This window comes from Zootoca vivipara, chromosome 8, assembly GCF_965207765.1.
Source record: "Zootoca vivipara chromosome 8, rZooViv2.hap1.1, whole genome shotgun sequence".
NCBI classification, from domain to species: Eukaryota; Metazoa; Chordata; class Lepidosauria; order Squamata; family Lacertidae; genus Zootoca; species Zootoca vivipara.
In genome coordinates this window covers 32,048,936-32,064,025 of record NC_142591.1, presented here as the reverse complement: position 1 = coordinate 32,064,025, position 15,090 = coordinate 32,048,936, and the positions used below count along the sequence as shown (strand labels likewise).

At 45.4% G+C, this 15,090-nt stretch overlaps 1 protein-coding gene and 1 long non-coding RNA gene across 5 annotated transcripts in view; both read left to right on the top strand.

Moving 5' to 3' along the window:
- The first annotated feature begins 8,322 nt into the window (after positions 1-8,322).
- Positions 8,323-15,090, top strand: part of ATP9B (ATPase phospholipid transporting 9B) — a 123,184-nt gene continuing 116,416 nt past the window's right edge. For all 4 annotated transcript variants that reach the window (XM_060277933.2, XM_060277931.2, XM_060277932.2 and 1 more), the window contains exon 1: positions 8,323-8,443. Coding sequence is in view for 1 of the 4 variants with exons in the window: in XM_035126215.3 (XP_034982106.3) it covers positions 8,349-8,443 (95 nt within the window). In the remaining 3 variants the exon portion in view is untranslated. The remainder of the gene's footprint in view (positions 8,444-15,090) is intronic.
- Positions 9,040-13,646, top strand: LOC148684800 (uncharacterized). Its single transcript, XR_015951421.1, has 2 exons — positions 9,040-9,387; positions 12,223-13,646. It is a non-coding gene; the product is annotated as an uncharacterized LOC148684800 (long non-coding RNA).

Genomic DNA, 15,090 nt, shown 5'->3' with positions numbered 1-15,090 from the left:
TCTGGAATAAGTAAACATTATGTCTAGTCTCATGAAATATTTCAAAGACTGCATACAGAGACTTTGAGTATTAAAAATAATTAAAGCTAGTGGAAACATTTGTGTTATGACAGGAACGGAAATTTGTTAATGTGTTTATTCAGGCAACTATTATTACCAAATCTTAAAGCAAGCCTTCACCATATTCACTATAGGATATACCGTATATATGACAAATAGCAAATGCTGAATAAAGAATGCATTATATCCAACAAAAAATACTGGTCAGAGAGAGTCAAAGATCCACGCAAAGAGAATAACTAAGTTTTCATAACACTTCACAAAAATAGGATTATTATTAGTACATATTTAATAAATAAAAGACTGCAGAAGGACAAATGTATGCATGGAAATAAGCTGCTCTAGATATTGTCATGATTTGTTAAAGTTTCATTATTATTATAAAAATATTTAAAAATAGAAGTAATATTATGTGGCTTCTACAGAGTAGAAATAGGAGTCTTGTAGCTTAGGACGATACCATCTACCTTACATGGACATGCTATTTCCCATGGATATTACCAGCCAATCAATCTACCATACTTGTTGTGAGGATAAAATGGGGAGAAGAACCATGTATGCCACTTTGAGCTGCTTAGAGAAAATGAGGGATATAAATGCAATAATAAAGTAAGCAAAGCAAGGAAAAACATAGAGACTGCAAACTGCATTGGCTCAGCAGCTCATTGCTTAATTTTATTATTATTATTTAAAATTAATTGGACATCAGATTGTTGCTGTTGTTTTTAAAGAATGTGTTTCGTCTTAGAAGAGGCAGCCATTTCCCCATAAAACTGGGTGAAGCCCTCTTCTAAGCTGGTGTCTGCTGCATGATCTAAAAGCCACCACACCAATAAAAAATAATAATTAAAACCTCCTCCTTTGGTATAATATTTATTATAGGCCAACTTATGCAGATATAACTGAGTAATCAATTTCAACTTGCACAATTAAGATTTCTTTGATCTCAGATGACATCCCTTTCCCTTAAACACACACGCATTTCAGTTCTGAGGGACAAAGGCTTACATTCCTATTATCTAGATAAAACAAGATCTTTCATCTAAGAACCGCACAAAGCATCCATTATTAAACGATAGACTAAGCCGTCGATGCTGAAAGATATCAGTTCAGCTCCTATTGTAGTTCTGTTGATGACTACATAAGCCCAAGATGGAAAGTATAGATTGTGCTGCAGACATTGCAGCTGAATCCACGCCCAAAGGTTAATAGGTTTCACTTCCTGCGTATTTGCTTCATTTTGGTGTTTTTGATACTCGTTGCCACAATATTTACTACAGCAGAATGAGCTGCTGTGGACCAACTAGCTTGATTTGAGATTTCACTTACTATATTCTTCAGAATTGCAAGTTCTCAGGTTGGGTTTTAAGTCCTCACCCCCCCCCCCCGCAAAAGCACCTGAACTGCCCATGTGTAAGACAGCGTGAACTAAAATTTGGAAAATAGTATTATTATTTGTTCATGCTGAACACAAGGGCTGGAAATGTAGTGGGACAATTAATTCCTTTGGGACTTTTCCCCTGCCCATAGACAGAAGTCACTGGACAACTATCTACTGCTCCGCCTGTCTCTGTTGTTTGTTTGTTTGTTGTTGTTGTTAGAGGCTTTATCAAATTTGAGTCCAGTGTGGTTTACAAAGTTTCTAAAAATGCAACTATTTAAAATGACAAAATAAAGAATGCCCAAAGTACTTTTTAAGAAAACCCTGAGACTTCTATCCAATGTAGCATTAGAACACTGTTCCATTGGTGCAAACATTTATGCTTGTCAACTGGGGCTTGTGTCCCCCCTCATCCCTCTGCCTGTGCATCCCATATCCTGCCCAAATCTGCTCCAGAGGATTGGGGAGAACAGATTTATTGGTACATGGGTTGGGGAGGGGGGAGTTATGCACAAGCAGAACTCCTTACTTAGGACTACACTGATTACAAGCCAAGGTGAATAAAAAGGGTTGTTTGTGTTGATTAGAATGCAGTGATGATTCCTGGAGGCCGTCCTCAAATGTAATCCTAGTCAGGGTGCTAGAAAATATCCTCCTTTAATCGCTACCACCTTCACTTTGGGCTGGAAAGGGACACAGGGAAGGGAGGACACTGGCAGATAACCTAAGAGCATGGGCAGGTTGTGAAGAGGATAGGCAGGGCTTTGTTTCAGCCACAACTCACAGGGACTCAGTTCCGCCGGCTCTCAGGTGGGCGCCATTGCCATTCTAAGAAAACAAGGTGGGTTCCGGCACCTCCTTCCCCCCCCCCTTGAAAAATAGCACTGAGAATAGGCATTATAAATAACATTTTAACTAGTACATGGGATTATAAAACCTAAAGTGCTAGTTACAGTCACTGCACTAGTCAGAGCCAGCTCTTTAGGCAAAGCCAGAGATGTGTTGCTGCTTTTCAAAATCAAGGAGGGGAGATTATTCCTTCCCAAATTGGTTGCCACCCATGTCTCCACCCCCCGCTTCCATACTGTTATAACATTAAGTAAGAACAGGGCTTTTTTTTCAGTCAGAACTCACTGGAACTCAGATCCGGCGCCTCTCAGGTGGGCGCCATTGTAATTCCGAGAGAATGAGGGAGGCGTTCAGAGCAAGGGCGTACCCACCACGGGGCAAGTTAGGGCAGCTGCCCTACTCTAGAAGCCAGCTGCCCCCCCCACAAGGGCGTACCCACCGCGGGGCAAGTGGGGGCCGCAGGCTGCCCCTCCCTAGAAGCAGGGCTGGTGGGCAGAGGCGGAGCACAGCCCGGCGGAGCGCGAGTTCGCCATTCCCGCCACGCCGCGCCGCACCCTCCCTCCAGCTCCCCGGCGCGCCCTCAGGCAAGGCCAAGCATGGCGGGGAACCAGGGAGCGCGGCGCGGTGGGCGGGAACGCCGAACTCGCGCTCCGCTGGGCTGGGCTCCGCCTCCGCCCACCACCCCTGCTTCTAGGGAGGGGCACAGCCCGGCGGAGCACGAGTTTGCCGTTCCCGCCCGCCGCGCTGCGCCCTCCCTCCAGCTCCCCGTCGCGCCCTCTGGCAAGGCCAAGCGCGGCGGGGAACCAGAGAGCACGGCGCGGCGGGCGGGAACGCTGAACTCGCGCTCCGCTGGGCTGGGCTGGCCTCTGTCTCCGCCCACCAGCCCTGCTTCTAGGGAGGGGCACAGCCAAGCGGAGCGCGAGTTCGCCGTTCCCGCCCGTCGCGCCGCGCTCTCCCTCCAGCTCCCCGTCACGCCCTCAGGCAAAGCCATGCACGGCGGGGAACCAGGGAGCGCGGCAGGGGGGCCTTCCTGCCCTGGCGAACTCCTGCCTTGCTGCCCCCTTTCCGGGCGCAGCGGCGGCTGCACTATTGCCGGCGCCTCCCCAGCTTTCCTCTCTGTGACAAAGGCGCCTGCCTTTGGCCAGGGTCTTTTCGATTGGGCCATCGCGAGGCAGCAGGAGGAGCTTGGCTCCGTCATCTGCCCGCATGCAAAACCGTGCAGGGGTCGGCAGTTGCTGAGAACAGGGTCACAAGGAGAGAGGGGCGTCTGCGCGGTTCCAGATCTCTCTTTCTCTCTCTCTCTCAATCTCTCTCTCAATCTCCCAGCTGGAGGGAGGTCGCGCCACGGTGCGCTCTGTCGGGCTGTGCTCCGCCTCTGCCCATCAGCCCGGCGCCTCTGACTGCACTTTCCCCGCCCACTTTGTGGCCCCTCCCCTTCCGTGCCTTGGCCCCTCCCCTTGCCCCCCCTAGTTTTGATCCTGGGTACGCCCATGGTTCAGAGCGAGTTCCGGCACCTCTTTTTCTAGAAAAATTTCAGAGTAAGAATGATTTCTAGTTAAGGACAAACTGTCAGTTTAACTCTGGCGAAGATGACCCCATTCTAATCTACAGGATAGTAGTTATGAGGAGAGAAGGGCTGTTGGCTTGGATTTGCCAGAAATGAAAGTGTGTTTTCAGAATTCTAGGGGTTCTTTTTGCGCGTTTTCTAAACTGGTTCCGGGATTGGATCCGATATTGAGGGGTGAGCTGATGAGTATGTGCAGTGGAGGGAGAGAGAAGAGTTTAGGCCATCAGCCTGCCCTTTCCAACTTGGCTTGAACTCCTGCTACCTCAGGCTGTACGTTTAACACTATTAAGGGAACAGCACTTTTAAAAAAAAATAAACTCAAGGATGCCATTGATACTGTGCAGATGAAGAGCAGCGGATTCTGTCGTGGAACACAAACATACAACTCATCAGCACCTTGGAAGACCAGCTAAACAATCTGAAGCATGAAGCCAAAATGAAAACACCATAACTTATCCAATTGGAACTACAGGGGAGATTAGGTAGACAGAGTAATTACCTGAATTGGAATTTAGCCAGGACACCAGGGCCAAGTGTGCATATTCTTGTGCAGAGTAACACAGGGTGTTTAATGACTGCATGTGACCAAGATCTGAATTTAGCATCTGCTACCACAAGATGTCATTTCTTTTCAGCCTTGTCTTAATTTAAGAATTATATATTACAGCCAAATCATAGACATGCGCTAGCAACATTTCATAGAATCTTCTTTGGCGTAATCAATGTAAGTAATTTACTAGATAAAAGAATGTTAATAGCAAGGACTGTATAATTTGTGTGACTACAAATTGCACCTGTCTTTCAAGGGAAGAAAGGGCTACCGCTGTGCAGAGAGAGTGGATGGAGTGCAAGGTCAAGTGCAAGCACTTCTGTTTAACATGCAGCGTCTAGAAACATCCATTGGTGCTTTCAGAGAGAAGCGGAAATTATAGCTAGCAAAGTTATTATAAATAATTGTTGTGCCTTCTCTTCCGAGTGGACTTGATAAGGCAGTCATAATTGAAACGTATAAAATATTAATTGGAAGGTGTCTAAAACGAGTCTTTCGCAAGTGTACAAGTTACACTTCTGCTTTGAGACTTTGAGAATAGAGAGGAAGCATAAAGCAAGGGTGGGGGCTGGCTAAGTGACTCGCCTTGAAATGCTATATTAATATGTGTCATATGCTGGAGCAGAAGTGTCTTGCTAAATTGCAGTGAAAATCCCAGAGATAAGAAACTTGGGTCATCTTTTGGATTTCCCAGACATTACTTGGACTTCAAAGGTGGAAGTGATGTCCGGGGAGGGCGGGGCGGGGTTAAAAGAAGCTTGTAACTTTGTTGGTGTCTGGATTTTTACTTCTTGAAATATGGCAACCCTACTCTAGGGTTGAAATATGGCAACTCCTCTCCCCTCATCTGTGAATTCTCTCTTGGGGGTGGGGTGGAGCTCCAATTTTGTGACCCTTCATGGTTTGGGGACCAGACTACCTGAATAACTGATGCTTTCAACATATACTTACCTGGATCTTGAGATGTTCTCTGGAGATGTTCTCTGAAGGCCCTGTAAGACTTTTGGTGGCAGCAGGAGAGACTTTACAGTGGTGGCCCCCTGGCTGTGGGATACCCCAAAAGAGGATCAGCTGGTGTCTACTTTGTTGTAATTGTGGATTTTCCCATGTCTTTTATTTTGTCTTAACTCTGACTGTTTTTATGCTGTTATACCTTTCTTCTTGTTTTGCTATAGCCTATGAATAATATACTGTACATACATATATACATTCTACAAACATGTGATGACTTTTGATTAATATAAAGAAACTGGATATTGAAATACAGACTTGTCTTGCATGAAAATACCCTGTAAATTTTTACCTCTGGTACTCTTACTGGTCACCAGAGACAAACGCTCCAAGCTGCTTCTCCCTTCTCCCTTCAGTATAGCAGACAGGTTCTCCCCTTGTCTCTTCAGCCTAAGCCAAGTGATTTGGCAATCCTCAGGTTTTCTCCAGTATATAACAACAACATTATTATCTGTACTGAGCCCATCAAACTGCCCCACTCTGAGCAAGCTATTCCACCTGCCTCTCAGGTCTTCCTTCTTATCCCTAAACCATCTTCCTCTGCTGTCTTCTTTTTCTGGCTCTGAATCTGTCGTCTGCTTCCCAAGAATGGCTCCTCTTCTTTGTGTGCAGGTAAGCCTACCTGCTCCTACCTGGCTGATCCCCCTGGCACGCCTCCCTTCGGCTGGATTAGTCGGCTGCCTGAGTGGGCGGTGACTCCAGCCTCCAGCCTCAGGTAGGCAGTGCCAGCCTCCAAACTTCCAGGTCTGCCTCAAGGATCCCAGGGGGGGCTGCACGCGACTGCGCAAAATGCGCCTCCCCTTTATGTTGGGGAAGCGGTCATTCTGGCTAGCTGTACCACCACCAAGCACCAACAACTCCAACGTACTCAAACCTCAACTCCAACTAACTCCTCTGATGCCCAGCACCTATTTTTATATACACTTCTTCTGGCCCTTCTAGTCCACTGCCAGTCAATCATGCTGTCCACCTCAAATGCTAAACCTGCACCCACCAATCAAAACATGTGTATTTTATAGCCTTCTTTTGCATACTGAGAAGTCAAGCACTAACCCTTCCTCACAGCTGTTAGTTAAAGCTCTTTCTGACAATTAAACTAACTTACTTGATCAGAGAGAAAACTTCCCACATCAAATACATTACAATATACATTACTATGCAAAGGTCAAAATACATTACCCAATATCCATTAAGACTTAATTCAAATAAACAGGATTTTATTGACAAAGAGGAAAGGATTAAATCTGTTCTCCCAAGTTAAAATCCCCATCTTTATTGGAGTGTCCTGTGGCTTTTTGTTACAAAAGAGGCATGACTTGCCCTATTTAAACACTACTAACTGAATATGTAGTTTGGCCATACAGTGTCTTACTAGCATCACCCTCTTAAAACACAGCCTGATAGTTCCTTTTCTCACAGCTTATAGGCTTCGCAGTGACAATGAAAAACTGTTGAAACGAAACAACTGAAGTATCTGAGACCAAAGAAGCCCAAGGCAAATATAACCTTTGAGGAAACTGAAGGAGAGTACTCTTGTGCTCTCACAGGAATCCGAGTGGGTACTGTGAGAATAGAATGCTGGGCAAGATGGGCCATTGCCTGATCCAACAGGCTCCCGTTATGTTCATATGTGCTCCCAGGAAGTGCTGGGCTGGTGGGGGAATGCATTGGCACTCTTTCATTAGGTTGGGTGTGACTTGTGCCAACTGAAAGCTGGGGTAGCTCCATTGGTAGCGCATGTGACTCTTAAGCTCAGTGAGTTTGGGTCCCGTGCTGGGCAAGATTCCTGAATTTCAGGGGGTTGGACTAGATGGCCCTCATGGTCCCTTCTAAAGTCCTATGAAAGCATCTTTGGGGCAACCGGAGTTACATAAAAAGTCCTTTGGCTGTTGTTAGTGTGTATACCGGTAGTACCTTACCTACGGGACCAAACTACGGGAGGCAGTGCAAGACAGGAGTGCCTGGCGTGCTATGGTCCATGGGGTCACGAAGAGTCGGACACGACTAAACGACTAAACAACAACAACAACCTTACCTAGCGTGCCTACGTATCATTGTGCCATGCGAGATCTATCGGCAACTCGTAATCTTAACTGAATAACTTTATTGCCGCAATCAAAGGCGGGGGGAGTAAGTTGGGGTATCCCAACATTTATTTTGGAGTTCAGGGGCATATCAGCTTGGCTTTGGAGTTCTGGAAGTTGAACTTCTGCCGTTGGGACTTTCCGAGCCAATGAGGAAGCGGAACCGACCCTTTCTGCATGCAGGGATGGCGATGCCGACCAAACACAGCGGCGTGCCGTGAGCCGTTCTACTATCGGCAATATCTGAAAGGGAGATTTCGTGCAGCCCGATCCTCCCCATCTTTCTCGGGAAGGAACTCCCGCAAGGAAACGGAGCGATGCTGCCATCTCCTCCTCCAGCTTTCCAACACTCAATGCAGCAGCGCTCAGCGGAAAGAGCCGCCCGAGTTCGGGCCTGAAGCCTGCGATTTCTGCGGCTCCACACACAGACGGGTCCGCGCCTGCTTTTTCCCACCACGACCCTGCTGGGCTTTCGCTTTCCCTTCCCCGCTCAGTTCCAGCCCCTTCAGAACTCCGCGCTTCGCCCATCCGGCGCGCTCTCTTGTAGCTGGGGGAGGAGCGCGAGCGCTTCTCGGAAGCTGATTGGACGCGGCGCTCTACCTCGCCCGGCTTCCCTCACGCCCCTCGCTTCCTCTTTCGCTTGCTCTCTTGAAAAGCTGAAGCCTCCCCTTCCCGCCCGTTAACGTCACCGACGCACTGCCCGCGGGCCGCGTGACGTCAGCCGGCGTCGGCGCCGCCCGTCCGTTAAGCTGAGGGAGGGGGAAATCCGGGGCAGAAGGAGGGAAGGAGGGAGGGGAAGCGGCCACCCGGCGGGCGGGGGGAGGGGAAGGGGGTGGGCGGAGAAAGATGGCGGACCAAATCCCTCTGCACCCGGTGCCGCGCAGCACCCAGCGAAGGGCGGCGTATTACACCAACGCCTCCGCCGCGCAGAGGCACAGCAGGTACCGGCCGGGAGGGAAGTGGCAGGGGGGCCGCGCGTGAGGGGGGTTGGTGTGTGAGGTGCCTGGTGGGGGGTGGGCTCCATCCTGCGCATCCCCCCACTTGGCTAGCAGTTACATTCGCCCCGCTGAGGCGTTTGGGGGCCCTCACTCGACGGACAGGACAGGGCGGCCGCGGCTCTCTGGGCCTTTGGGGGGGGGGGTAGACTGCCTGTCAGCTTTCTTAGGCTGTCCCTTCTGGGAAGGTGCTCAGGGGTTGGCGCTGCAGTGATGCTGCTTTGACAGGCTCCCTTTGCCCCGATTTTGGAGGGGATGGTGTGATGTCTAGGCCCTAGTCCAGCGTCGCCTGGGACCGGTGCTTCCAAGTCCAGAGCCCTGCTTTGGCAATGCCCTAGAGCTCCTCCCTGGAACATAGAAAGTGATAATGGATGAATACTCTGAACATGTGCAGAGTATGTCCTTGTTGCCACTGAGGGGGGTCGTCCTCTGGGATCAGAAGGAAGGGTTCGTAGCGCAGTGTGCCACTTCTAGTAAGTGGGGAGGGCCCTGGGTGCTTTTGTTTTAAAAACCAAAACATTGACACTTGGCTCTAACCATAGGCAGCTGGAGGGATGGGCGAAGAACAATGTCGAGAGCAGCTCTGTGGTCAAGGGTCTCTTGCCTAAGTCCTCCTCAAGCTTGGAGCAAATCTTATGTGGTGGATGGTCTGGATTACCCTTCCTGGTGTTTGTTTACCGGTGATAAGAATTGAGTTAAGAATTAACTCAACATAACTCAACCACTTAATTCTTATCCAGGAGGGGTTCAGTGGCAGAACTGGAATCCATCCCCCCAATTCCCCAAACTTCCAGACTGGGCTGTAGATGTTGGCTACTGAATCTTGTTTCTACTTGGAGGAAAATGATTGTTGGTTTTAACGGCCTTCCCTACTAACCAAAGCTCTTGAGGTGACTTACAATATATTGGAAATACTGGCGTAAGATGTTTAGGGAGGAAATTAGAGTCCCCTCACAAGGCAGAACTTTCTTATTCAGGCTGCTGCAGATGTCTCTAGAGCAGTGGTCAGCAAACTTTTTCAGCAGGGGGCCGGACTATAGTTTGAAAAAAACAAAACACGAATTCCTATGCCCTACAAATAACCCAGAGATGCATTTTAAATAGAAGGACACATTCTACTCATGTAAAAACACCAGGCAGGACCCACAAATAACCCAGAGATGCATTTTAAATAAAAGGACACATTCTACTCATGTAAAAGCACGCTGATTCCCAGACCCGTCCGCGGGCCGGATTTAGAAGGCGATTGGGCCACATTCGGCCCCTGGGCCTTAGTTTGGGGACCCCTGCTCTAGAGGCTTTTGATTTTTAGAAACTGCAAAAGGCATAGCAAGGATTCCCATGTGCTTGGGAATCCTATGGGTTCTTCATTCCATGGGTGCCTGCATGGTGCCCTTCTTGTGCATTTTTCTGAGTCTGTGTAAGCCAGGGGCATGATGAGCCAGGGGCAAAGCCTACTCTCCCCTCATACATGTCGGGAGAGCACCTGAACAGGTCTCTAGGTTCAATTCATTGTTGTTCCTCTAGAGCAGGGGTAGTCAACGTTTTTATACCTACCACCCACTAATCCATCTTCCACCAGTGCTCGATGGAAGGAGGATTCAGCTTGTGCTGTACAACCCCCTACCGCCCACCTAGAATCCTGAAACACCCACTAGTTGGCGGTAGGGAGCAGGTTGACAACCCCTGCTCTAGAGCAGGCATGTCAAACCTGCGGCCCTCCAGATGTTTTGGCCTACAACTCCCATGATCCCTAGCTAGCAGGACCAGTGGTTGGGGAAGATGGGAATTGTAGTCCAAAACATCTGGAGGGCCGCAGGTTTGACATGCCTGCTCTAGAGGAACAAATTTGTTACTGTGTTCTATTTAAAAATGGAATCTGGTGACCACTTTAACATAGTTGTTTCATGGTTGGGTTCAATTGATTTCAGATTCCTTACGAGTTCATTTGATTACAAAGGTTTAAAGTTAGGCTGGTATGCTATTTCTTAGATGGCAACAGGGAGTCTGGTCCTACTCCTAAGGAGGTGTCTGAATTCCCTTTCAATTACAGCTTGGAGTTTATCCAGTACTCTGGGATTTGTGGAGGCAGCCTGTGATAGAAAGGAGCTGCAAATTTAAACTGGAAATACTGGTGCATATGTATAAGCACCTGAATGTGCACTCTGGGATCCGATTTCCAGGCATAGAAAGTTTAGGTTTTGTAAAGGTATTTTTTATTTGGAGAAACATACGAAAAATTAAGGACTTATAGAAAAGATGAAACAGATAACATGTTTTCCTCTTTTTAAAATCAACACATTTGGGAACATTGTAAATACAAGAAAAGACAGATTGAGCCTGGTGGTACTTCAGAGACTAACTTTTACTATCATTAAAGCATAAGCTTTATAGCCTATAGGTTACTTGATCAGATTTATGAAGTTGAAATTTATGATAAGGCAAGCATTTGACAGCTGTTGGTGTATACATTACAATCATTATCCATCTTCCTTACTACATCAAACTATACAGTATCTCAAATGCATCACCTCAGATAAAAGACCCTCTTCAAGAGAGGAGTCTTCAATAGTGTGGAGTATAACTGGGCTATGAAAAGGTGTGATGGAGTAATGTGAATCACATTTCATTATGAAATAGAGGTGTGCAAATATTCCTTAAGGCCTTGTAAATGTGGGAAGGAACTTTTAGGCTACGTTCTTCCCTGGCAGTAAAGGTAAAGGTAAAGGGACCCCTGACCATTAGGTCCAGTCGTGACCGACTCTGGGGTTGCGCGCTCATCTCGCATTATTGGCCGAGGGAGCCGGCGTATAGCTTCCAGGTCATGTGGCCAGCATGACAAAGCTGCTTCTGGCAAACCAGAGCAGCACATGGAAACGCCGTTTACCTTCCCGCTGTAGCGGTTCCTATTTATCTACTTGCATTTTGACATGCTTTCGAACTGCTAGGTTGGCAGGAGCTGGGACCAAGCAACGGGAGCTCACCCCGTCACAGGGATTCAAACCGCCGACCTTGTGGTCAGCAAGCCCTAGGCTCAGTGGTTTAACCACAGCGCCACCTGGGTCCCTTTAAAGCAGTGAAACTAAGCAATTTAAAGCAGTGAAACTAAGCAATTAGTAGAATTCTACTGTACACAGAATTCTACTGTAAGTCTTTACGGTACTCTTCAGCACTGTATTACAAAATCACACTGTATTTTTAGAGTCCTGTTCTTCTCATGCTCCCAACTGGGTTGTATCCAACTAAGTAATTGTAGAAGTAGAATGGCCTAGACTCGTGCAGTGGAACTTCCACTACCTTGCCTTGGTCCTTACCCGAAGCACCAAGCCCATACCTGCTGTGGAGAATTAAGAGCAGAGAGGATGAGTGGAGGGGGTTCAGGGAGAGGAGAAGGAGTAGCAGAAGTCAGAATCCTTTGCACTTTGTTGACGCTGATATCAAGGTATTTGTGGAGGTGCAGATATAGTAATCTCAGATATAGTAATCTCAGACACAGTTACTGTTCTTTCATTTCACATTGTAAATATGTTAATGAAAAGGCATAACAATATAATGCCTTAACTAAGGATTTGACACCTTACTCTTAAACTCATAATGTAGGGTTTAGGTATATCACTATAATTTATTGAAGGACTTTCAGCTGGTAGCTGTAGGAAATGACCAAAGGGGTTTTGTTAAGTTTAGCATTTTATTTATTTAATTAAATTTATATACTTACTCAACAGAAGACCTTCAAGCAGTTTACAAAGAACAATCTAAAATGTACCTTAAAAATACAGTGGAGCCTCGGGTTACGTTGCTTCCGGCTTACGTCACCCTTGGCTTGGACCGGCACAATCCCAGCTTTCGGTTGCATCGTTTTCGGGATGTGGTGGGGCCTCCGATACAGATCCCCACCATAACCTGAGGTTCCACTGTACTGTGTTGTTGCATCTGTTCTCAGTATGTACGTCTGATTTTTTTTAATTAAAAAAATCATTTAGCTACCAACTTAGGTTAGCATTAGGGATTTTTGGTAACATTTTTAGTTTTCTTAAATATGTAAGTCATGGGGTTGAAGATGATGGAGTAAACTTACTGAACTCATCTGTAGGTTATGGATTTCAGTACATCTTCAGGATAATAGTAGATAAGGTAAACAGTGGCTTCCAAAAGGCTACCGTGTTGTATATACAAGTTGATTTACTAACAATGCATTCATATACAGATGTAAATATAATTTATTTAAAAATTGATATCCCAATTTTTATCATTAGCTCTCAAAGCAGCATAAAAGGTAAAGGTAAAGGTACCCTTGACCGTTAGGTCCAGTCGTGAACGACTCTGGGGTTGCGCGCTCATGTCACTCTATAGGCCGAGGGAGCTGGCGTTTGTCCGTAGACAGCTTCCGAGTCATGTGGCCAGCATGACTAAGCCGCTTCTGGCGAACCAGAGCAGCGCACAGAAACGCCGTTTACCTTCCCACCGGAGCGGTACCTATTTATTTACTTGCACTTTGACGTGCTTTCTAACTGCTAGGTGGGCAGGAGCTGGGACCGAACAATGGGAGCTCACCCCGTCGTGGGGATTCAAACTGCCGACCTTCTGATTGGCAAGCCCTAGATACTGTATTTTTCCGTGTATAAGACTAGGTTTCCCCCCTAAAAACAATGTCAAAAATTTGGGGGCATCTTATACATGGATACATCTTCCCCCCATTTTCTTTAACCTGAGTCCCCCCAAATTGTACATGTGGGCATCTTATAGATGGAAAAATACGGTATATAATTATTTACATAAGTAAATCCTTGATACATTTTCAAATGTATTGTTGGATCAGATCATGCATACAGTCTTGTTTTTGGCAAACTTGTTAACACTAGATAATCTGGGCAGCAGGTTTTGCACCGTAAAATGTGTCCCCATGAAGCATATTGTGTATAGACTACTCATGAGTTACATGCAAATTTTAAGCTATTTTTTCTTTTTCATTCTGATTTTTTAAAGTAGTTGTTAAATATTTGATTTTGTAAATTAATGTAAATCTGTTAATTGATATTTTGTGTTTTATGGTATGGGATGTTGTTCATTGTCCCAATTGGAAACTTTTTTTTTTGTAAAGAAAATAGGTTTTTTTCACCCATTCAATAAAGATACAGTTTTAAAGCTATTTTATAGTCTACTTGATTCTTAGTTTGTATTATGTGTTCTTTTAGAGTCCAGGAACAGACAGTTTCTGTTCTTGTGTCTTCTTTAATGGGGGGGGGGGTGAGGTTCAAAAAATAGGGTTTGTTTCATTTTTCAAATCACCATATCTGTTTGTCTTAAGCATAGCTTTTCAGAAGCTTGCTTCTGAAATATGCTACTTTCACAAGCTCGTTTTAAAGATTGTCCTTTGAAAGCTTAGAGTAGTTTATCTAATCTATTCTCAAATAAGGTTTTTTATTATTTAGGTTCAGGACTTATATGTGTGACTCATGCTCATGTTTACTGCCTGGCCTTTTTGTTATCTTCCCGCACCTCTAAAACATCTTTATGTTTTTGTATCTGTCTCTGATAACAAAGTACTTAAACCTTGGACAAAAATAGTGAGCACTCTCTAGTTTCATATAGTTAAGTTTTGTCAATGTCTTTGTATTAATATATCAGTCAATTCTCATGGTATCTTTATTTTAAGATCAAGCCAGAGATAGTGTCTTGTTTTCCACCAGTGTTATCCACAAAAAGTAATAAAACAAGATACATCACCATACTATTTCAGTCAATCTGTTTGCCCAGTCCTATGAGACTGAATTATAGCACATTATTCTAGTTAAGTGAAGAATGTTCAAACAAGGGGTGTGACATAGGTTTGCAATAACAATGGGAATGTAGTAGATACCAAGCTTGCTGTTAAAACAGAAAACTCTGGCATTTATTGCAATAAAAAATTGACAAACTAAAAGTCTTAGTTCTCATCCATGTAAGAAGTTCTGACCCATCCCAGGTATGTATTTATGTGAACCAATGTGCGAGCTTAGTGCAACATGGGTATCATTACAGGTCTTTCAGTTGTAGTTACTGAAAACGTTTCCAGATTCGCTGGGAAAGTTGTCATCATAGTTACAGAAATTGCACTTCCCTATATATGTAATTCATCAGCTCACATATTCCATAAAAATAAAACATTATTTTAAATGGCTCTAAAAAGATACATAAAATCCCAAATAGTTATATTTCTACAGAAGTGTTATATATAACCCATAAACATGAAAACTGCATCTAATGTGCAACATGTACTGCATATGTGAACTTTGAGACTATATTAGATATAAAATAGTTTGAAATTTTGGTATTATTATAACGCTGCACATTTATTATTTCAGAAATAAGAGTTACAGTATAGGAGTTTTTGTTACTAAAACTGGTAAACCTACAGGGAAGTCCTTGGAAAACAATTTAACTCCCCCAGTTTGGAATTACAATTTATCTTTTAAGATAGACTTCTGGAAATATTGCTGTAGTGCAGTTTTGCACTGTGTATCATGTGATATTTGGTCAGACCAAACTGCAGGAGGCAGTGGAAGACAGGAGTGCCTGGCCTACTCTGGTCCATGGGGTAATGAAGAGTCGGA